The sequence below is a fragment of the Myotis nattereri genome (genome assembly GCF_964212035.1).
Source record: "Myotis nattereri genome assembly, chromosome: 13".
NCBI classification, from domain to species: Eukaryota; Metazoa; Chordata; class Mammalia; order Chiroptera; family Vespertilionidae; genus Myotis; species Myotis nattereri.
The window spans coordinates 3,597,841-3,622,506 of record NC_138088.1 but is presented as its reverse complement, the minus strand read 5'-3'; the positions used below and the strand labels follow the sequence as shown (position 1 = coordinate 3,622,506).

The 24,666-nt window shown below is 41.5% G+C and overlaps 2 protein-coding genes across 2 annotated transcripts in view; one reads left to right on the top strand and one right to left on the bottom strand.

Moving 5' to 3' along the window:
- The window catches only part of SHLD2 (shieldin complex subunit 2), a 136,139-nt gene extending 130,807 nt beyond the window's left edge, over positions 1-5,332 (bottom strand). Inside the window, exon 1 of the mRNA XM_081104829.1 lies at positions 5,268-5,332. The gene's annotated coding sequence lies outside the window, so the exon portion shown is untranslated. The remainder of the gene's footprint in view (positions 1-5,267) is intronic.
- A 319-nt stretch (positions 5,333-5,651) lies between these two features.
- GLUD1 (glutamate dehydrogenase 1) overlaps positions 5,652-24,666 on the top strand; it is a 37,004-nt gene continuing 17,989 nt past the window's right edge. The window contains exons 1-5 of the mRNA XM_081104826.1: positions 5,652-6,206; positions 17,730-17,810; positions 18,755-18,810; positions 19,548-19,611; positions 24,557-24,651. Coding sequence (XP_080960952.1) covers positions 5,759-6,206; positions 17,730-17,810; positions 18,755-18,810; positions 19,548-19,611; positions 24,557-24,651 — 744 coding nt within the window. The 5' untranslated portion in view covers positions 5,652-5,758. The remainder of the gene's footprint in view (positions 6,207-17,729; positions 17,811-18,754; positions 18,811-19,547; positions 19,612-24,556; positions 24,652-24,666) is intronic.

The following is a 24,666-nucleotide window of genomic DNA, read 5'->3' as shown; positions in this document are numbered from 1 at the left end:
AAATATTGCTGAAAATTTAAAAGAATTAAATAAGTAAAAAGACATCTCATGTTCATGAATCAGAAGATGTAATATTGTTAAAATTGCACTACTTTCCAAGTTAATCTATAGGTTTAACATAATTCCAATAAAAATTCCAGCCAGACTTTTTGCAGAAATTCACCACCTAATCCTAAAATTTCTATTAAAACTCAAGGGACTCAGAAAAACAAAACAATCTTGAAAAAGAACAAAGTTGGAGGACTCCTACTTCCCGATGTCAAAACTTACTGTAAAGTTACAGTAATCAAAACAATGTGGTACTAGCATAAGGATAGATATATGCACGAATGGAAAATAAATGAAGAGTCCAGAAACCCTCACATTTAGATCAACTGATTTTTGATAGTACAAAAGCAATTCAGTGGGGAAGAAATAGTCTTCCCAACAAAAGGCACTGGAGCAAATGAATATCCACATGCGAAAGAATGAAATGGAACCCTTTACTCAACATATAGAAATAAACTCAAAATGAATCAAAGACCTACATGTAAAAGCTAAAACTATAAAGCTCTTACAAAAAAAATGGGTGTAGATTTTCATGCCTGCAATTAGACAATGATTTCTTAGACATGACTCCAAAAGCACAAGCAACAAAAGAAAATATTTATAAATTGGACTTCATTCAAAGTTAAAACTTCTGTTGCAAAGGACACCATCAGAAAAGTAAAAGAAAACACTTGCAAATCATATGTCTCATATGGCATTTACATCTAGAATATAGATAGAACTCTTACAACTCAACAATAAAAAGACAAATAATCTAATTTTAAAATGGGGGTGGGGGATGTGAATAGACATTCTCAAAAAAGATATACATGCCCTAGCTGGTTTGGCTCAGTGGATAGAGCACCGGCCTGCAGATTGAAGGGTCCTGGGTTCGATTCTGGTCAAGGGCACATACTCGGGTTGTGGGTTCGGTCCCCAGTCGGGGGCATGCAGGAGGTAGCCAATCAATGATCCTCTCTCATCACTGATGTTTCTCTCTCTCTCTCCCTCTCTCTGCTTCTCTGAAATCAATAAAAATATATATTTTTAAAAATCATTCAGGAAATGCACATCAAAACCAAAATGAGCTACAATTTCATATCAGATAATAATGGTTTGAGGAGGCTGTGGTGAAACTGGAAGCCTCATACAATGCTGGTAAGAATAAAAATGGTGCTGTGGAAAACAGTTTGGCAGTACCTCAAAAGGTTAAACACAGGCTAGCATATAACCCAGCAATTCCACTCTGAGGTATATACCCAAGAGAATTTACAACATATGTCTAAACAAAAACTTGTACAAGCATGTTCATAATAGCATTATTCACAATAGCAAAAAAGTGAAAATAACCCAAATATCCATCAGTGATGGATTAAAATATGTGATATAGCCATACAATGAATACTCCTCAGCCATAAAAAGAAATGAAATACTGACACATGCTATAAGGTGGATGAATTTTAAAAATATTATGCCACCCTGGCCAATGTGGCTCAGGTGGTTGGACGTCGTCCCATGCGACAGAAGGTTGCCAGTTTGATTCCTGGTTGGTACCTAGATCCCCAGTATGGGTATGCAGGAAGCAGCCTATCAATGTTTCTCTCTCTCTCTCTCTAAAAAAAAAAAAAAAAAAAAAAAAAAATCAACAAAAACGTATTTTTGAAAACAACATGCCACTGAGTGAAAGAAGCCAGTCACAAAGGACCACATAGTGTATGATTCCATTTAAATGAAATGTCCACCATAGACAAACCTCAAGAGAAAGCAGAAAATATGTAATACCTTTTCGAATTAAGTCACTTTAAAAACAACTACATTGTTCATGTATTTATGTTATGTCTTTCTTCATACTAAAACTCTTTTTCTAAAATATTTGAAAAAGCACTTGGAAGCACAAAAGCATGCTGAGAAGAAAAGACCCAGAATTTTAACATAGTTAAGGAAAACTCATAAACCACAAAGGGAGAAAATTTATTTGTCTGTTGGATACTAACAAATGACCAAAATTCCCTTCAATCCGGCCCTCCTTTTAAATTAGATATTACTACCAATAATTAATCTTTAATTTGCAAAGTATCTGTATATTTTATAAAGGCAATCACCAACGTAAAGCTGAAACTCACTGGACTTTACATCATAGTAAACAATTTTAAACTAAATGCAACAATCACTTAAAACATTTCTTGAATAGTAAAAACAGCATAACTCTGGAGTCAGAGATGGGCTTGAATCACAGCCTGCTATTTACCAGCTAGGTGATCATCAATTTACTTGGTCTCTGAGTTTCCGCCCCTTTCTGTTAATCAGGAATTAGACTACCTACTTGAGGGTGAAGAGACACTCCAATTACAAAATGGGGACAGGAGATTATTTCACTCTTTTTTTTTTTAAAACCTATCTGTACTGCTTGAAATTTTTTACAACATGTATATAATTTAAAAACATAATGCAGATTTTAAAAATAAAACTTTGTAGGGTTCTTGTGGAGCCATTTTGTAAGATATCTACACATAGCAAACTCCCAATTATGAATAATTTCCTCACTCCTTCCAAAGCCCTTTTGTTACTGGAAAGGGGGCCTGGCCCTTCGCAGGTCTGCCTAGGGCTGGCTGGTAGTGTGTGGGTTCTTGACTTCGTGTAAGAAAGATTTCACAACACGAGTCCAGGTGATTTTTAGAGGACGTTTATTAAAGCTGGGGATTTGATTCCCGGTCAGAGCACACGCCCAGGTGGCTGGCTCGATCCCCAGCAGGAGGCATGAAGAAGGCAGCCAATTAATGATGTTTCTCTCTCATCCGTTTCTATCTCTCTATCCCTCTCCCTTCCTCTCTCTAAAATCAATAAAAACATGTATATTAAAAAATAAATAAACAAATAAAGCTGGGGACGGTGAAACAAAGAAGGGCTAGGGAAATGCAGGCTGGGCTGCTTTGGCTAAGAAGTCAGAGACCGGGTCAGGGAGTTTGCCTGGGAGGAGCTGCTGCTGCCCATTGCTCCTGGCTGCCAGCCTCATTGGTTTCCTCCCAGTAGGAGATGCAGGCCTGTGGGGGAAGACAAGGCGGGAGGAGGGTGCAGGCATATTCCTGGGAGAGCAGGCTCTGTGACCTTCCTTTTGAGGGGTTTTAAAAGCTGGGCATTTGGGGGAGGTCTTAAGGGAGGATTTCAATAGAATATTCATCAGTTTTATGCTGCAATGCCAAAATGAGATTTATTCCCTTAACTTCATCTGTCCTTGGGTGTAGTTGGCACAAATGGCACTAATTGCATCTCTGCTATCTATCTCCATGATGTGCCCTCTGGTTGGAGAGAAGTACAACCATTTACTCTTATGTGTCCTCGGTTTTGGGAAGACAGAATTTATTAGAGGGCCACAAACTGCTATGTAACTATCTCAGCTTTTCTATCCCACTTTCCAAGGAATTATCGTAGCTTCTTGCTATCCTGCCTCACTTCCACCATCTTGAATTCAGGTGACTAAGACTTGGAGGAAGCAAAGCTAAACATTTATTTTTCTGAAGGCAATGGTTATCAAGAAAGGGATAAACAAGAGCAATAAAACCAAACCTTTAAACCACTTTCCTCAAAACATACCAAAGAATTTCATCTGAAGAGAAAAAAAAGGAAGTCCACATGTTTACTGATTCTAATCACTTTATTCTGGGACATTAAGGTTGGGGGGGGATACAATGTTAATGGTAACACTACCAAATGAAAAGCAAATTTGGTACCTTAATCTTTTGGCCTACAAGACAAATTCAGGATTCAGTTCAAAGAATGTTTTTCACTAAGAAACACAATACAAATATAAATTGTGACTATTTTAATCTAGCAAATACTGCAAAATATCAGCACCATCTTTCTTGCTTTGAAAGTACTCTGAGAGGTTAATGCAATGTAATTGACCTAGGTTGTCATCTTATACTTTGCAGGATATTGTGAGAATTAAGAACATTCTTTTCCATATTCTAATAGATGAAGAAAGTGAAAGCCAGAAAGCCAAGTAGTTTTGCAAGTCACAACGGTGGCTTTTAAAACCTCCAAAGCACACTGGGGTCGCTGAAGCTGGGAAGGTGGCCTTTAGCAGCTGTCTTAAAAACGCAGACTTGACTGTCACAGGCATCAAACTTACTCACAAGAGTGGCTACCATCAGCATTTCTCGTCAAGTATGCTTCAGCACATAATTAAACCTTCATGTAGCTTAAAGTTTACAAAGCCTATTCTGGTCCATTTAATATATACATTACTGAGAATTCCCTGGAGTGCTTTTGTTTTTAGACTATTTCAAAAACATATTTGTCAACATAAGGAACGTGGAAACCTGCAGAGAATTTTTAAGAGTTTATTTGAGCCAAAACTGAGGACATTGCCAGGAAGCTCTCAAACGCTCCTGAGAATAACCATTTTGCCGTTTCTTTTCTGCATCTGGAACTAAAGAGGGGCCACAGGAAGACCACCTGAAAGCGGGGAAAGCAAGGCGGGGCTGGGGAGGAGCCGCCCGCCCGAGGGGACCTGCAGAAACTGGAGAGCAGATGTGCTCTTGGTGGTGGTCGCCCTCTAAGGGAGGGGTCTGAAAGGGGGCATTTCAAAGGCGCCACCCCAGAGGCGCAGAACAAAGCACGGGGCTTGCTTTAGGCAAAGACACACCTTTTCCTGAAGATGTGTGCCTGGGGCGTGGCCACCACCCTGATCTGCCCAGATAGGAAATTATGCTTCATTACTGCCCCTAGTTCCTCCACACCGGAAAGGGGAAGCGCCGTCAGTGAATGTCAGAAAGCTACAGCAGCGATTTACGTAACTTTTATCCAACTTCGTCGGATGAGTGGTTAAAAGGGACAAAATTGGAAAGTGGTAAAAGCCCGTCGGTAAGGGATTCCCCAGATGCCAGGCTTTCTCCTTTCGTTTCTGCAAGCCACCTCAAACACGCAGCTCCGGCTGACACCAAGCTCTTCGCCGTCCCGTGCGAACAGCCAAGCCCTTCCCCGGCCTCCAACCGCCGCTGCTCCGTCCGCCGCAGGACCGCCCAGGGCAGGCCCGGGGGTGACCGGGCGGCCGCCGGGCCCAGGGCGGAAAGAGGGACACCGTGACTCACCGCGGCCTGCCGCCAACCGCACCGCCCGCAGTTCCGAGGCCGGCGTCTCAGCGCCCCCCAGAGGCCGGCGCGCCCCTCCCAGGACAGGCCCTCGCCCCAGAAAGCCCCCCTCGAGTACCCCGCACCCCGCCAGGGGCGCCACGCACAGACCTGAGACTCCGCCCTCCCTGGGATGCTCCAGGCCCGCGCGGCCCGGCGAGCATGCGCACCGGCCCGCCCGCGCCCGCGCGTCCCCGCGTGCCCGCACCCTCCCCGCGCCTGCGCGTCCCCTCCCCGCGCCTGCGCGTCCCCGCGTGCCCGCACCCTCCCCGCGCCTGCGCGTCCCCGCGTGCCCGCACCCTCCCAGCGCCCGCGCGTCCCCGAGTGCCCGCGGGCCCGGCCGGCACACGCTGTCTCCAGGGAGGCCGGGGGAGGCCGCGGCGGAGGCGGAGGCGCGGCTCCAGGGCGGCGCGCCCCCGCCCTGCCATTCACAGGCGACGCTCGCCGGAGGCCGCGAAGTCCGTCCTCCTGGGGAGGTGGCGAGCGCCGAGGGGAGGGGACAGCTCGGGAAGGCAGGAAGCTGCGGATAAAAGGGCAGCCCGCGCCGGGCCGTCCCTCCCTCCCACGGTCCCGAGCCTCCGAGAGCGCCTCCGCCCGCCGCCATGTACCGCTGCCTGGGCGAAGCGCTGCTGCTGTCCCGCGCCGGGCCCGCCGCCCTGGGCTCCGCGGCAGCCGACTCGGCGGCGCTGCTGGGCCGGGCCCGCGGGCAGCCCGCCGCCGCCGCCCCGCCGCCGGGGCTCGCGCCGCCCACCCGGCGACACTACAGCGAGGCGGCGGCTGACCGCGAGGACGACCCCAACTTCTTCAAGATGGTGGAGGGCTTCTTCGACCGCGGCGCCAGCATCGTGGAGGACAAGCTGGTGGAGGACCTGAGGACCCGGGAGAGCGAGGAGCAGAAGCGGAAGCGGGTGCGCGGCATCCTGCGGATCATCAAGCCCTGCAACCATGTGCTGAGCGTGTCCTTCCCCATCCGGCGCGACGACGGCTCCTGGGAGGTCATCGAGGGCTACCGGGCCCAGCACAGCCAGCACCGCACGCCCTGCAAGGGAGGTGAGCGCCGCCCCCGCCCCGCGCCGGCGCCGACCCGCGGCCCGGCCACCGCTCCCCGGCCCGGCGGGCACTGGGCCCTCGCGCTGCCCGCGGGCCAGGCTCTGTGCGCCGGGGTTTCCGCCCAGGCCCCCGGGAGCCGTCCTCTCCCTCCCGGGAGCGCTGCCTGGGGAAGCGGCGTGCAGAGGAGCGCCGGGCGCTGCTCCTTTGGGTGACACAGGGCGGGTCCCGGCGAAGTGCGCGTCTAGAAAAGGGAACGCCGGGCCATCTGGCTGTGCCTCTGCGAGTTTTTGTGGGCTTCTGTGACTCACCCGAATGCGGGTTGTGAAGTAACTTTATGATTTTTCCCTCTTTTTTGCACTGAGACAGGATACAGTAACGTAAAAATGAGCTGCCTCTAGCTTTGAGATCTAGACAGTTTTATTAACCAAATGAACTTGTTAATTACACGTTGATCTTTTTAATTATTTTTATATCCTGACAGTTTTTGTTTTGTACAGAATAGTAATACACGAGCAGTGTAACATCTCTGATAAACACCGGGCGTCCTGACAGTAAATCTAAAGGGTGTAGACCGTTGGGTGGCCCGCCAGCCAATGGAATGAAATAGCCCGGGGGGTGTGTACTGGTCCTGGCTAGCACCGGATTTCAGCTTGGGGAAAAGATAAGTAGGTGAAGAAAGGAGCTGAGTCGGTTACAATTTGGTAACCACCAAGTTATCCTATACATACTTTAAATTTTTGAATGTGGATTTAGCTTATGCAGTCCTATTGCTTTCTTTGAGAAAATAAAAGTGGGTTTTTTTTCCATATTTCCTCTAATAAATTTCACTATACATTTTTAAAGGTGCTTAAAAGTAACCTCAAATAGGAAGGTAAAGAGTCTTGCTGGAGTTTGCAGAGAGCTGTAGGGCTGTGCCCTTTGTCTCTGTAAACCTGACACAGGGTTCTATTTTACCAGCTGACTTCTAAGGATAATTTTTAGAAATCTCTCTACCAGAAAAAAACTGACCACTGCTGGCATTCTCAGCTGGGGAGCAAAGGTTGTTTTAAACTGTTTAATGATTTACTTTTACTTGCTGGCTAAATTTGCATGGACCCCACCCACTTTTATGACTTAATCTGTAACACTTTAGTATCCTTTAGGTTTCCTGTTCTAAAATCAGCGTTGAACCACTTTGACCTCTAGATTCCCTTTCCAGCTCCAAAAGTATATAAAATGTACATACTGTCAATCTCCTTACATTGCCTGTCTTCTTCCTACCACTTCCTTATTCTGTAAACCAAGAATACAAGTTCAGACTCTCAAGAACAGCAAGCAAAAATGTTGGAGGAAAAAGCAGAGTTAGCAGATATTAAACTGCAGTGATTCTTTAAAATGAAGTTCATATTACTATTTTGTCAGTATTTTCCAGATGCTTAAAAGACATATAAATGAACTAGCTGTTTTTTCTGCAGGATCTGATTCAGTCCAGGAAGTTCTAATAGCCAAGCCCTCTCCTATCTTTATAAATCACAACTCCACAAACTCACTAAAGCAACTAAAGTTTACCATAGTTCATTGGTCCTCTTCTTCTTGTTGCCACAGCAGTTTTAATACCATAATATTGAACCTAGCAACAAATTGCATCAGCCATCCTGAAGCGCTGTTATTGTAGCACTTGCTTATGCGAATGTAAGATACGGTTTTCTCTCCCATTATCCCATTTACAAGAAGGGATGCCACTGAAAGCTCTATTAACTCCCAACATATAAACATTGAGAAGTTGAATTTTAACTAATAAACAGTAGCAAGCATTGCGAGATAATATAAAAGAAAATTGACCTCTGTAGTGATAGGTTTATTCTCTTTCAGAATTTGAAAGTATGGAGAGAATAGGTTTGGGGAGGATTGGTTTTGCTATGAAAGCTCTTAAAATTTTTTTAGTATGCTTAAGATAATGAACAGTATAATAAATGGATGGGTAAGAAAAATTTGCAGACTTTTATGCTTTGCTTTCATGGCACTCCAGGATCTTGTACCCATTTATCACCCTTGTCTGATTGCAGAGAGAACGTATATTCTAAGAGGAACTTACTTTCAGTGGGGTTTTCCCTCCAGTTAAACATATAAAGCTTATTTTACTTAAAAGAAAGTTGTTAACCTCTTTGGTTCCACTATGGTCTTAGAAATACAGAATATATTAGGTATTGAGATTTTAAAAGATGCTTTGCATAATCCCTATAAACTTCACTAAGTTTTTCCCTCTTTTTAAAAAATCTATTTTTATTGATTTCAGAGAGGAAGGGAGAGATAGAAACATCAATGATGGGAGAGAATCATTGATTGGCTGCCTCCTGCATGCCCCCTACTGGGGATTGAACCTGCAACCCAGGCATGTGCCCTTGACCAGAATCAAACCCAGGACCCTTCAGTCCACTGGCCGATGCTCTATCTACTGAGCCAAACCAGCTAGGGCTTGACTTGTTTTTTAAGAGCCAAAATGCAAAAAGGAAACTGTAGGAGGTAGATGGTCCTTGTTCTTGTCTTTGGGCAACTGGATGCAGGGGTGGAAGCAGCTAAGGTTTGGTTGTCCCCCTCAGCCTCTGGGATATCATTGTGTGGTGAATGGTAGTATTTTGAAGAAGAAAGTATGAGAGTGTCTCCATCTGCTGCCACAAGATAAAATGTAGTCTTTGTAGGTAATTAAATTTAGGATTAATCCATCTGGAAGTTCAGTTAGATGACAGGTAATTTGTAGGTCTTCTACACCATAGCCCTGAGGCTTTATGTTGCTGCTGCTGTTAATTTTAATACTTTTTAGTTAAATACGAACTGTGTTGCTATTATAAAGGCCTTTTATTTTAAGGGGGGGGGGGCGAAAATGAGGTGAAAGGGAGCCAAATGCCTCTAAACTCACCCCCAACCCCTCCGCATGCCAAATCTACTAAGGGAGAGCTAAGATAATGATGGAGACCTATGTCAGGTTGTTATTCAGTCTTCCCATAGTTTGTGTGAATCCATCCAGCTAGTTTGCTTTTCAGTAAAAAACCCATATGCAGAAAGGCAAATACTGCGCACTCATTAGATGCAAAGTACACTTTGCAGGAATTGGGGCATAAAAATCGGAGGACAAGCACAGTGTGTATTAAACTCCAAATGGGTAGTGTTGAAATGTAAGTTCAAGAAATAGCAATTGAACATGAACTTTCCAGCTTACAGTGGGAAGAAAGTGGGTTTAGCACTCTTTTGTATTTTATATATATTTTTAATTGATTTCAGAGATGAAGGGAGAGGAAGAGAGAGATAGAAACATCAATGATGAGAGAGAATCATTCATCAGCTGCCTCCTGCCTGCCCCACACTGGGGATAGAGCCCACAACCGGGGCATGTTCCCTAACCAAGAATCAAACTGTGACCTCCTGCTTCTTAGGTTGACCCTCAACCATTGAGCCACACCAGCCAGGCTGAAATAACATTTTTAAAGAGAGGTTCTCCATTAAAAGAGGTTTGAAGAGCTTTGGTGTTTAACAGTTTCATATGTAGCCAGAACAATGCATTTCTCAATTATTACATGTATTGTTAAGAATTTTCAATGAAATAATTTTTAAATAGCTTTCTTCTGAGTGGCTCTTCCTTAAAAACTAAGAAAAATCTTTGTTTATCAAGAATTGGTATTATTTCTCTTGATTATTCTTGGAGTCAGACTGTGAGACCTAATTTTCTGAATTACTTCTTGGCTAGAGGAAAATATGAACATGACCCAAATGACAATTACAAAGATTGTCAGTAATGTGACCCCTTCTGCCATTTATCATTGTCACAAAATATATGTCAGCATAGGCCTTTCAAAAAGCATATTGTACATATTGGGCCATAATATTTACATGAAGTATTTTTTTAATCTCTTACCAAGAGAGAAACAGCAAAGGAATAATCAAGGGTAACAGTACCCATGTTGGATTTAAAACTATAGACTGAATTCCAAATAAATCCGTTTTCCATTAGGTGGGGTTTTCTTTCCTTGTAGGCAACAGTTTTAAACTTAATATTTAAAGAACATTAGTTCATGGGGATTTCTGACAGTTGATGTATCTAGTGCGTGCCTGTTAATTGCCTTCTCTGTGTCAGGTACCATCCTCTGCTGGGGAACTATAAGAGACTTAAAGACACGCACATTGATTGCTTTGTTTTGTTTTTTGAAATGTTTTTTCGTTTCCCAAAAATAGAGCAGAAACCAAAATCTCTTCTGCACTATATCATTCTCTTTGCTTTAAGCTCAGTACATTTTTTCAGCATTTTCCATTTCCAGAAACCATCAAGAAATGGCAAACTGAAAACACACCAAACAATGCGCTGCTGTAATTATTTAAGGAAGGTAACGAGGAGAAGCAGTCTTGGTCTGGAAGTAGGGAAGGCCGTATAGAGACTGAGGGGGGAAGATCGCTTAAGAGAAACGTAGAGGGTGGCTTCAGCCCAGGTCTGAGGTGCGACTGTGGGATAGGGTCATGGGAACAGACTGTAAATTGTGAGAAGTAAGTTTTTGTGACATAACAAATGTTTATTTATTTATTTTTATCTCTTGTACTATCCTAGCCCCCTTCCTGACGGAGCTCTTAATATCCTTGGGATCCCTGAGTGATAGGGGTGCTGGAAGCATTATTTGTGCTAATGGTTGGTCTTTAACTTCATTTTCTGACACAGAGCTCCTAAGACCCTGTAATTTTCTGGGTTATGGGAACATCTTTTAATCTAATGAGGCAACTCTTGGTGGGCTTCTGGTTGGCTTCAAGATGGTGCTAGTCACCAGAAAGGTGACCCTGGGGTTAAAATCATGGGACTCTCAGCCCCACCTTCCACCTTCCGGTGAGGGAGAGGAGCTGGAGGCCGAGTTAATAATTCGTTATGCTTCTGTGATGGAGCTTCCATAAAAATGCCTAAACTGCTGGGTTGGGAGAGCTTCCCAGTAGGCATTCATGTGCTGGGTGGATGGCATATTCCAGCTTCTCAGAGACAGAAGCTCCTGTACTCAGGACCCTTTTAACAAATCAGTAAATGTAAGTAAAGTGTTTCCCTGAGTTCTGTGAGCCATTATAGCAAATTATCAAACCTGAGGAGGGGGTTGTGGGAACCTCCAGTTTGTAGCCACGTTGGGCAAAAGTGTGGGAACCCTGAGCACTCAGTACTGTAACTGAAATGAGGGGGAGGGAGGTCTTTTGGGAGTGAGCCCTTCACTCGTGGAGTATGCACCAACTGGGTCGTCAGTGTCCGAAGTGAACTAAATTACTAGTATAGAGAAGTGGAGAATTGCTGGTGTGGAACCCCCATGCCGTTTGTGTCAGAGTGGGAGCAGATAGTTTTCCTTGGAGGTTTGCTGGATGGGCAATGATGAACTTAGGAGGGCCCAGAAAGCCAGCAGCAGTGGAGCTGGGAATGATGTGATGTGATAGGTAAGGTCAGGGGAGATGAAAGTAAAGGACAGATAAGCCATTTTGAAGGAAGGTGGTATTACCCACCAGGAAGTATGTATGAGTTGAAGGGAAGAGTCAAAGATAACTCAAATTTCTAGCCTGAGGCACCAGTAGGAAAAGTGGTGGGATCAGGGACAAAAAAGTGTTTATGTAAGGAGAGAGGAATGGGGTTTGAAAAAAAGGAAATCTGGTTTAAAGTGATCCTTAGGAACATTGGAAATACAGGCATACACTTCCTCAATCTTACCCTTGCAAAGTACTGTTTCTGCCTGTGGTGCCTGACCATATCTTGTCTCCCGCCCACCTATAATTCGTTTTCTCTCTTAAGATCTATCTCAAATATCAGCTAGACTTGTGAATAATTTATATGAAACTGGATATCAAAATTTTGAGCTTTTACCCCTTGGAACCCTTTTAGAGCGAGTTACTGTTATCTTTTGCTAAATGTTTTCGAACTTCATCAATTTGACTAGCATCATTTCCAAGACCTGTTTGGTATGAAGGTGTGACTCTAAGTTTACTGTTAGAATTATCAGAATAAGGAATCTATTAAAAATTAACAAGATTCCCCCTGTTAAAGTGCATGTTCTTTATTTCATTCATTGGGCCATAAGGTAAATACTTAAGCACAAGACAAAGCTATATATTCTATAGATATGTATGTACATAAATACAGGGAAATGATTTGGAAGGATACATATACACTTAAGTGGCTAAGAATGGTCACCCCTAAGTGGTAATCAGGGGAGACTTCACCTTTTTCTGTGAGTTAGGAAATTATGTTAGTATTAAGTGAAAAAATTCTGAAAAGTGAGAAAACAGTTTGAAATTGGACTTCTGGTGAATAAATCAAACCCTATTAAAAGATACAGGTTCACATAATTTAAAACCCTTTTGAATTTTCATGAATGTGTTTAATGATTCAGCATAAGAAACAATGGTGATTTGGTTGCTAGGAGCTTTTTTGTATGTTTCTGGTTTTGTGTCAACTAGCAAAAGGAAAAACACTGGGGCCAATTCAAGTTGTGGTTTTCACTGACTCTTTCAAGCTGGTGTTTTCTTCATCACCATAGCAACTTCAGCTAGTTTTTGCTCTTGATTTTTAATTGTCCTAGAAAAACTTAGTGCACACCAGTGGTTAGGCTCTTGAGGTTAGTAAGAAATATCTTTGGTAAGTAAGTTAAAAGGCAGAAATGCTTTGTGCTGTGTGTAGAAATTGGCTATTTTGAGCTAACTGGTATGCATTTCATTACTGTTCTTCTGAGACATCTGCATACCAGTTAGCTCAAAACAGCTAAGTTCTCTTGAATGAAAGGGATGATTTCAAAGTTCCCATTGCAAAGTAGGTACTTAATTCTATCACCAGCCCATCCTCCAACTTTACCAAGCTTGATAAATAATAAACATTGCCATGGGTGGTTTTTCTTTAGTTTCTTTGAATTGAAAGCACAGATTACTCTGCTATCCATCAGAAAGTTGTCCTTGATTTTAGACCCATTTCTAATGATAGAAGTCCTGTGGTCCACACCTGCGTAATCACCCCATTTGCTTTCTAGTTTAGCCAGCTTCTCATTGAAAATGCCAGCCCTGTGCAAGACTCAGCTGATTTCTTCCCACACATTCCTAATGCTGGTGTCAGCAGAGGCTGACAAACAGTGCTGTACTAGTAAGACTAGATGCCAAAACACAGAATTTACTTTCCATTTCTAGAATAAGATTTTTCTCCTTTCTCATTTATGTCCCTGTGCCCCATATGATCTTTGTTTGGTCCTGCTCAATTTTTTGTTGTTAATCCTTACCCCAGGACATTTTTTCTCCATTGATTTTTAGAGAGCGGAAGGAAGGGAGAGAGAGACATCGATTGGATTGACTGCCTACAGCATGTGCCCCCACTGGGATGGGGATGGAGCCTACAAGTCCTTGACCAGAGCCTAAACCCTTCAGTCCACAGGCCCACGCTAGGGTGGTCCTGCTCACCTGTAGCCTTCTCTGCCACACTTCCTACCCCAACAGGAGGAAAGGCTTGGTTTTATAAAAAGTGAGAATATTCAGACTGCAAATATGACCTCCTTGGTTGATTTTGGTTTGAAATATTTTAAGGTTTTCTGGCTCTCTTGTATGTATGTGCATATTGAACAGCTTTGTCTTCAAACTGAGTATTGAGGTATTAGGCATCCAAAAATGCTAGGTTTTCCCTTTCTTGCAGAACTTCGAAGTATGTGTCGTATCATTTTGCCCTTTAGTAGTCCAGTTCTGCTAATCCATTGAATTTACAATCTCAGTGGAGTGTATCTTTTTTCAGTCACATTCTTAGTGTCCAGCAAAATATAGTTAAGAATTTTCAGGTGACAATATATTTTTAGTAATTGTCTTTGGTTTCCAATCCCAGAGGAGGAAGAGCAACTAGCTTCTCTGCATGTAACTCCTTTATTACTGGAGTTTGTTTTGTCTCAAGTATTGCTACAGAGTATTTTATTTAAGGTACTTTGAGACTTTGTGTTTTTCAGATTAACAGTTTAAGTAACTTTTACTAGCATATCTTCCACTTTCCAGAAATAAAAACATTTATATGCCACAGATTAGTTGAAAACCTGTTTCTTCTTTAGCCCAGGCAGTGCCCCCTGCATTCGCCTCTGAGTCCACCCATGTCAGCCCAGCACGCTTCCTCTTTCCTGACAGCTCCTGCAGAAAAGGCTGTGGGGGCAGGTAACTGATGCAGCTACTTCTTCCAAGTCTTGCCATTGAAATCTCTAAATGGGTGTGGCTAGGGAAGAAAATTTCACTTTAGAAACCAGAGTTCCTGTGTTCTAACCATTGGAAACATGTTTTTTGTTATACATGCACAGTTTCTGACTCAACATTCCAGGACTTTTGCAATGAATTAGACATTTTATTTACACCCTTTTGTAGAAGGAGAGGTCTAGTTTCTAATTAACATTTATGTCTATAAGACAAGTTTCACCTGCTCTCCAAAAGCTATCAAAAAAAATAGTGTTCCTATGAAACCTTTTATAAGCCGAAATGGTGTAAATCGAAGAAGCAATTACCATTAATTTCCCCATTAATTTATATGGGGAAAAATTTGAGCACTCCCAGACCCAAAAAAATAACAGACAGACCAAATAACACATAAAACCTAAATAACACTAACATATTAAACGCAGTGCCACTCACTGCTCTGGGTGTGTGCTGCCCTGTAGCAGCTCATTACAAAACATGCTGAACATTTTTCAGTTTTTCGTAAAAGTGAAAATTTCTTTGGATTTCTTTCTGTTAACCTAAACAGATACTGGGGTAGGTCTTTCGTAAAAGTGGGGAGACATAACTCAAAACACAAGGGATGCCTATTGTATTAGGATTGCTATCTGACTTATGAGTATTAGTATTTCAAGACATTTTGTTTCCTGGTGAATATATTAATTATAAACACTGAGTAAGGGAAAGTAACATTTTCCCCCACTTAACACATTGCAGATGGATCATGAGAATTCTCACTGCATATTACACAGTGTTTTACAAAGTATCATACTTTAAAAAGACATTAGCTTGTAAGAACATGTAATAAATAACTTCAAAATGCAATAGGTATTTAATTTTAAAACGTTTTTTGTACTCGTTCAGTGGAAACTTATCTGGCCACTGAGTAAAGCTAGCAATAAAACTACTGGTCCGCAACGTGTTAAGACAGCAAGCAAAATTAAAATGACTTAGTGACTACTTTCATGGGCTCTAAAGGTAATGAAAAACGTGCTTTATGTGGAATAGGAGGAATACTAACTAATGGTAAACTGTTTTACTATCCCCATGAATTTATCTTGAGAAAAAAGGAAATCAAGGTTCCTTAAGCCTCACACGCATTGTCCTGTGCAATCCTGACACGAAGCGGAGGAGCAGCGCTCGCACCTCCCCAGGTGAGCAGGTGCTCCCGGCCTGGCCGCTGGGCCCTGCTTAGGAAGTGCTGGACACTGCATCCAAGCCAGGCCCCTGGCCTAACGCCATTTCCTCATTTCATTTAAAGACACAATTCTTGGGTTGTTTTGTTTTTCTATGTAGAGGCTTGGAGGAGACAACTTGGTCTTCTCAGAAGATAAACCCTCTACTTTGCTTTATGAGGCAGATAACAACTCCAAACCATGGACAGGTTGGAACCTGCACAGGCCTCAATGCAAATACTTGGTCTTAATATTATAAATTTTATTGTTTTTGTCTGTAGTATATTTTAGGTGCTAGTACTTTAGCTTTTCAATACTTTTTAGTCTTTGCACTTTGGGTGAATTATGTAGAACTTACATGTATATCAGAATTTAGTGGCCCTGGCTTTTCTCTTTCCACCTTAAGTTTTAAGTGTCAAGAAATATTCATATATTATTCAACATGTGTTTGAGTGTAATACATGCCATTTCCTGTATGAAACATCAGGAATTAAAGCAATAAATAAAGCAGTCTTCATGGGCAAGCCAGGAGGTCAACACGTAGATAACAAAGTCAGTGGTAAAACATAAAGTAAGATAGAAGGGGCTAGAAAGCGGGGGTGTGGAAGAGGTGCTATTAAATAGGATGGTCAGGGGGGGCTTCTTGGAATGAAAAGTGTAACAGGGACTTGAGAAATGGGGAAGGAAGCAGGCTGTGCAGACATTGGCTATTTGCTAAAAAATAATAATATACCTGTTATTTCTCAGTCTTAGATCTTAACAAGTTTATTCCACAGATGTTCTGAGAACCCATTCTATGTAAGATTCTAAGAGGTCACCTCTCTAAATGTAATCATTTTATTTTTCTAATAAGCCACAGACACATGTTCAGCTTCAGTATTTGCTGTTTATGATCACATACACAATAGATAAAATTATCTTAAAACATAATTTATGTATAAATAGATGTTTTCTGAGACATAAGAAACTAGCTTTTAAAAATGACAAGGGAAGTTTCCTTAAAACTGCCAGTTCATTAGATGTTATATATTTCTATCTGGAATTCTTTTTCCCCAGAATTCTTTGAGATGTCCTTGGGCCCCCATTTCCTGTGCCTCTCAGTGGAAGTTGTGCCCAGCTTCATCCAGACACCCTTGATGATGCACAAACACATACAGTGTCAGGGAGCCCCAACCAGTGCGCAGACACTCAGGCCTTCTTCCTTGGGGTTAAGAAGCAATGGACTATGGAGTGCACAACATGGCTTAACCCTACACAACTTAGAAGGGTGATTGATCAAGACTCCTAAAACCTAAGTAGTGGGCATACCTAACTTCTGTGTCCCCTCTACCAAACACCTATGCTTCTAAATACAGGGACATTCAGACTTAAAGTTGCCTATCTGGTTGGCCACCCACCCATCCTTGCAGAAAGAGTGAAAAGAATTGCTTGTCTCCAGGAAGGAGGAATGGCTTTCTCAGCTCTCTCATTTCTTGGTTAAGAGAGGCTGGCAGTAGGTGAGTAGAGGAAGGTTCTCTGAATATACCCATTTGGAGCTAAAACCTCTATTTAGCCTCCTGATATCGAAGTTGGATCTGTCGTACTTGTTGACTATCCATTTGCCCATATCTTTATGTTGTCAGAAAGCAAATTCCTTGAACTCCCCACTACCAAATCACCCAAACCAAAAAGTAAAATAAAATAAAACTTTGAGTTAGTTGCATTCCTAAAAGTGTAAAAATCATTTATTTGAAGGTAATTTCTTTCTTGTAAAATCATAGTTACTATTACTTCTTACTGGATTGTCAGTCACTGAAGAACAGGTTCTTATTCCTCTCTAAATCCCCAGGAACTCTATTTGATGCTCTTAGCTACTCCTGCCAGAGAGCAAAAGGGGCTTCAACACCAGTCTTTTTCTTTTTATCAGAATGCTTAAACCCCAAGTCAGCGCTCATCCTGGAGTGGTTTCTGGGTGTCAACTTAGCAGCTTTCTCTCTGGCCTTTCATATTGACTTTTCATCGTTAGCTTCTTGGAAATAACCAGGGTGTAAAATGTAAAAAGGGGGGACATTTTCTATTTGTAGCATTATTTTTTTAACCTATTAGGATGTTCTAAATGCATTCCTTTCTTTCTCACTCCCCTCCCTTTTTTTAAACACCACAGGTATTCGGTACAGCACTGACGTGAGTGTAGATGAAGTGAAGGCTTTGGCTTCTCTGATGACATATAAGTGCGCAGTGGTTGGTAAGTGATCTCTTTTGTTGTTACCTGATGGGAGCTCTTTAGGGAAATATGTTTATTTACAAGGTTACTTTTAAGATGTTGGAGAAATATATGTTATCAGAACTGATTTTTTTTTGTTTCACAGTTTAAGGCTCACGTCATTTTTTAATTAGTCTTAATTAAGATTTAGTCTTTTTTTATATATATTTTTATTGACTTTTACAGAGAGGAAGGGAGAGGGATAGAGAGTTAGAAACATCAATGAGAAACATCAATCAGCTGCCTCCTGCACACCCCCTACTGGAGATGTGCCCGAAACCAAGGTACATGCCCTTGACTGGAATCAAACCTGGGACCTTTCAGTCAGCAGGCCGACGCTCTATCCACTGAGCCAAACCGGTTAGGGCAAGATTTAGTCTTTTTTAATGTTTTTAAAATTTATTTTAGAGGGAAAGAGAGAAAGATAAACATTGATCAGTTGCCTCCCATACACACCACAACCTGGGCATGTGCCCTGACCGGAATCAAACTGGCGACCTTATAGTACATGGGGCGACATTCAACCAATAGAGCCACACCGGCCAGGGCTAGATATAACCTGTTTTCAAATGGGGAACTTTTTATACCATCTAATTGGATTTTCTTTAAGTATAGACCTTTGTTTAAGGCCCTTTCCATATAATCTAGTGCATAAGAGCAGAAGGAAAATAAGTATGCTATTTGCTTTCAGAAATAGTCAAGCACACTGATTAAGTATGCATTGTAACTTGCCTGGGTTTATAGTTTCTGTTCACTAGAATTTTAAAGTGCAACATTTTAGAAGAGGTCGATACGGGCTTATTGCTTGAATTTTCCGAAATTAAAGCTTAAATCATGCACATCTATGTAATGTTGCATAGTGCTTTCTTCCTTTTTAAGTGTGTTATCCTTTCTTTGGAATAACAACCTTCAGCCTTCTGTTTCAGATGTGCCATTTGGGGGTGCCAAAGCTGGTGTTAAGATCAACCCCAAGAACTATTCCGTAAGTATCACCATGACATCTGTGCATGTGGTGCATTGGCAAAGGACTTGAAATTACTAGGTGTCCCTGCCCCCCTCCCCCAATATCAGTGAGGTTGATGGTCTCTGTCCCTTTTAAAAGGAATGGAAAAGCAAGTAAATAACTAGTTGAGTGTTTGCCATATAAAAGGTCATCTGCTTAATGTCAGTTTTCATACTTGGTTAAAAGGTAATTAATACCTTCATATTCTTAGGCACTTATATTTATATTTATAAATTACTATGATCTGAGATTTGTGTATCAGGATCTCAAGATTCTAGTGACAAATATCTTACCTAATCTGATAAAAAATCTTACTGTTTATGCTCAGTTCCAAGATAATTAAGTTAATTGTTGTTGTGTTTTTTGTAGTACCAAATTAACATCTGTACACAAACATAATAAATATGTGATTTTATTCTTTTAAAAATTTTCCCTTTAAATGAAAATAGACCATAGGGAGCACTCATATGATTTTATATTCATAAAGAGAACAGGAACTAGGATTTGAGCCCTACTTCTGTTGTTTGTATAACCTAATTTCTGATCTCTCATTTCTTTTATCTTTAAAGTGCCCACTTTATGAGTTGTTCTGAAAAAAAAAAACAAGAAGCTATATGAAAATGTCCTATAAATAGAAAATATGATGCAACTAGCTTTTCTACAGGTGATTTTCCTATCAAAGTCTTTTTCGTTGTTTTTGGTTTTTCTCTTTACAGGATAATGAGTTGGAAAAGATCACAAGGAGGTTCACCATGGAACTGGCAAAGAAGGGCTTTATTGGTATGTGTTGCCATGGAGGTTTCCACATAGAATGGGGCCATCTCAAAAGTAATTGTCTTAATTTGAACCGGTGCATAGAAGGGCTCCCTTTTTACTTTGGGAGAGAGATGGGTTCTGTGAGGAATATGGTGAGATACCCAGGCCTCTTTATGACACGTCTCTCGTAGGAAATTCCAGTTCCCAGTGTGCAGTTTGGACACCAGGAGAGGCTACTCCATCTCTTCTCCTTGGACACAGTGAAGGGTTCTGGTCCTCTAACAGCATTTCACAGTCTATTGTAACTTCCAGAAACACTGGGGCCATATTTTTAGGAACTAAATAATGCCTGTATTATAAAGATTTTCACATCTGTAAAAGGCAGTAACCCTGATAGCAGTGAAAAATCTGGTGCCTTTTGAAATTGGAGGCTTAAGCATGCCTGTGCCTTCAAAGCAGTGGGCAGGCCGAGACGGGAGGCTCACACTGGTGGCTCCCTGCTGCCACTGGCTGATTTTGAGGGCTCCTGACATTCTTTTGTTTGTTCCTGGGAGCTTTTGCCAGACTAAATTTCTGAAGGTACTGCTACTCATTTGGTTGATGTTTTAGATCAGTGATGGCGAACCTTTTGAGCTCGGCGTGTCAGCATTTTGAAAAACCCTAACTTAACTCTGGTGCCGTGTCACATAGAAATTTTTTGATATTTGCAACCATAGTAAAACAAAGATTTATATTTTTGATATTTATTTTATATATTTAAATGCCATTTAACAAAGAAAAATCAACCAAAAAAATGGGTTCGCGTGTCACCTCTGACACGCATGTCGTAGGTTCGCCATCACTGTTTTAGATCATACTAATTACCTGTGTCATATGTTCTTTTTGAGAAATAGGAATATTCTTTTCTGTGATATATGAATATTCAATCTTTAATTAGCAAGCACTGAGTCTGTATATTTCTTTTCTTGTTCTAGAAATGTTCTCATTTGTTTTAATAAAATCAAATTACTTACTAGAATGATTGCCTTTTCAACAAAGTCAAACTAAAGAAGACTAACAGGAAAGATCTACTTTTTCTCTATTCCTGTCCCTGTGGTTTTCTCCCCAATATTCCCCCCTCTGTTCATAAATTCCTATGAACTTAAGATATCCCTATTGTGAAATTGGCCCTATTTTTTAGGGGGGAAGGGGGAAGAAGGGTATGACTTAAATAAACTAATAAAAATAAGTGTAGATCATACTAGAACTTGACTAGATTTGACCTATCGTGAATATATTTCAAAGGCATTTGGATTCTTGGCATGCCTCCTCTTGAACACCACTGTGGGCTTACACGAGTTAGTGAGCTGACTGCCTCCTGCACAGGAGTGCCTACTCATCCTGAGATTTGTGAATTGAGTCATGTTCAGCCAATTGGTAGTATTCAGAATTTTTTGTGTCATTTCCTCTTCTCTGAAATCTCAGAAGTATTTAATAGTCTTGAGTTATATTATACTTTATTAAGTTGTAGTTATTGCCCATTAGCCAGAGTTTATTCAACTTAATTTTCTCTATATTGACAAGTATCTTATAGTTCCAAAGGTTAAAAAGTGATTCCTTGAAACACTGAAAGCTTAAGTACTAGCAATTTGACTTCTTTTGTGCAAAAGCCTCATTCCTTATTAACCCACAGTGCAACCAACCCGGACCTCTGGGCTAGCAAGCTTCGCAGCATAAGATGGAAGCGGGATTTCTCGCCTTCCCTCCAGGGCACAGAACTATTCCTGGGAAAACCTGTGGAATTTGTTATTTCTCTTCTTTTCTGACTTCCCTCTCCACAGTTTCAGGTTGCAATTTTAACCTGAGTCTGAGTCCTGGCCCTCTCACATTGGATGAGCTTTACAATTTCTGCAAAAAAAAGTCAGCTGGGATGCTGTGAGGGATAGCATTGAATCTGAAAACAGTGGAGTGTTGCTATCAAAACCATATCAAGTCTTCCAGTCCATAACACTGAATATTTTTCCACTTGTTTAGGTGTTTGATTTCTTTCAGTGATATTTTATAGTTTTCAGAGTACAAGTCTTAAACTACCTTTTGAAAGTTTATTCATAAGTTTTTTATTCTTTTTGATATTCTAAAGAATATTAGTCTGCAGGATTCTTGTGAGGTCTTTTATTATTGTTGTTAATCCTCACCCAAAGATATTTTTAGAGAGAGTGGAAGGGAGGAGGAGAGACAGAGAGAAACACCAGTCAGTATAAGAGACACATAGATTGGTTGTTGAGCACTTGCCCCGACCAGGGCTGGGGATCAAGTGTACAACTGAGGTATGTGTCCTTGACCAGAATCAAACCCAGAACCCTTCAGTCCATAGGCCGGCGCTCTATCCACTGAGCCAAACCAACTAGGGCTCTTGTGAAATCTTTGATATCAGATAGTAGTGACTAATAGAATAAGTCAAGAAGTATTCTTTCCTCTTCAATTTTTTTTTAATTTGTGAAATAGGCTGTTAATTGTATGAATTTAGATATCCTCTTTATAAACTGTTAAGTTTACAATCTTTTACTTTGTAAAAAAAATACCCTTGCAGTAACCTAATGTTCCCGTTAGTGCCCTTTTGTCAGAGGATGAGGCTAGAATATAGCGTTACTCCTTCCAAGCATGAGAGTCGTGTGGGGTGAGGGTAGGTTTGGACAGTTACAGTTCATGAGCTTTATAAGATGCCTTCAAAAAGCTACCAGGGCATAGAGATCCAGACTGAGTTGGGAGGAGGGCAGAGTGAGGGAAGTAAACCGTGGCCATTCAAAGTTGTCTTATGCCAGTTTTTGTCCATTGCATCCTAACTTGTACAAAGCAGTGCAGTGTCTAGGACCTTGGCCCCTGAAATGTAGAACCTTAAAATGTACCTTCTATTGCTGGTTTAAAAGTAAAAATTATAGAAAGAACTTGAATACAATTCTTAGAATGATCTTCATTTTGGAGAGACTTAATAGTTTAACCATTTTTTAAAAATGTTTTTAATTGATTTCAGAGAGGAAGGGAAAGGTAGAGAGAGAGAAACATCAACGATTAGAGAGAGTCATTGATCGCCTGCCTCCTGCACCCCCCACTCTGGGGATCAAGCCCACAACCAGGGCTTGTGCTCTGACCGGTAATCGAACTGTGACCTCCTGGTTCGTAGGTTGACACTCAACCACTGAGCCACGCCGGCCAAGCAGTTTAACCATTTTTTAAGTTGTGTTTTTCTTTTTATAAAGACGAGTTTTTTGTTTTGTTTTGTTTTGTTTTTATTGTCTAAAGTTTTACATATGTCTCCTTTTTCCCCCATTGCCCCTCCCCCACCCACCCCCCAGCCATTCCCACCCCAGGCAAGCCCCCACCGCCCCAGTGTCTATGTCCATTGGTTATGCTAATATGCATGCATACAAGTCCTTTGGTTGCTTTCTAATCCCCCACCACCCCTGCCATTTGTCTCTGGATCTATTTTTGTTCATCAAATTATGTTGATCATTATATCCCACATATGATTGAGATTATGAGTGAGATCCTGTGATATTTATCTTTCTCCGACTGGCTTATTTCGCTTAGCATAATGCTCTCCAGTTCCATCCATGCTGTTGCAAATGGTAAAAGTTCCTTCTTTTTTACAGCAGCATAGTATTTCATTGTGTAGGTAGATGTACTACAGTTTTTTAATCCACTTATCTGCTGATGGGCACTTAGGCTGTTTCCAAATCTTAGCTATTGTAAATTGTGCTGCTATGAACATAGGGGTGCATATATCCTTTCTGATTGGTGTTTCTGGTTTCTTGGGGACAATGAGTTTTTATTATTCAGTTGAAACAATATAGAAAGCTATAAAAAAGATGAAATCCAAAGAGTGAGCAAGTTTGTGCATATGTTTCCAAACTCTATCCACATGTATGCATATGAGTTTGTGCATAGTTATTATACATAGAGACATAGAGAGATATATGTACATATACATGGTGTATGAAACCTGCATTTTTCTTCATGTCTGTTTTGGTGATGGTGCTAAGTCATTTACATGGGCATAGATCATCCTTTTATTCTCACTTTCTTTGGTAGAAGTATGTCTACATATTTCTGCCTTTACATATTTGAGTGAGCATCATTTAACACATTTTTTAAATGTATTTTATTTGATTTCAGAGAGGAAGGGAGAGGGAGAGAGAAACATCAATGATGAGAGATAATCATTGATTGGCTGCTTCCTGCACGTCCCCCACTGGGGATCAAGCCCAAAACCCAGGCATGTGCCCTAACTGGGAATTGAACCATGACCTCCTACTTCATAGGTCGACACTCAACCACTGAGCCATGCCAGCCGGGCAACACATTTTTATCTGAATTTCACTGTGTATAGTCATTGATACCTATTGCTGCTTTTGAGCTAACTTGTTATTTTTGTTTACTGTGATCTGAGGAATTAAAAGCCAAGGCCTAAAACTTTATATACACCGAGTAAGCTTTGAATAGGTCAGAGCAGCATTCCATCATGTGTAAAGTAATGTGGGCTTACCATAACTGCTTTAGCAATGTCCTTTTTCCTCCTTCTATTAGCGGAGGAGATCTTACACCTGAGTAAGGTATGGTACCGTGCTCTCTCACACACAAGTACTCTCTGCCCACAACAGCCCTCTTCATCAGAGCCGATGGCGTTGTTATCTGGCTACAGTTTAAGGAACTGAGATCCCAAGACCGGACTGATTTGCCAATGCTGGCACGTACAGAAGCCTATTGAGTGGCTTCTACTGCACCTAAATGCCAGCGGAAGGAATTTCCATGTAACATTGTGTGTGTATAAATTTGGTAGTGAAACGTTTAGTAAATATCACCATGACTTCATTTCCTAAGTGAAATCTGAAGTTCCCTAGCCACGGTAGCTTTGTTGGAGAATTACAAGGCCTTTGTGTTTGAGATGAGTTTATCTTCGAGACTGGTGCGATGCTTTTCCCTGTGCCCTCAGGTCCAGGCATTGACGTGCCTGCCCCAGACATGAGCACGGGCGAGCGAGAGATGTCCTGGATTGCAGACACCTATGCTAGCACCATCGGGCACTATGTGAGTACCCACCCA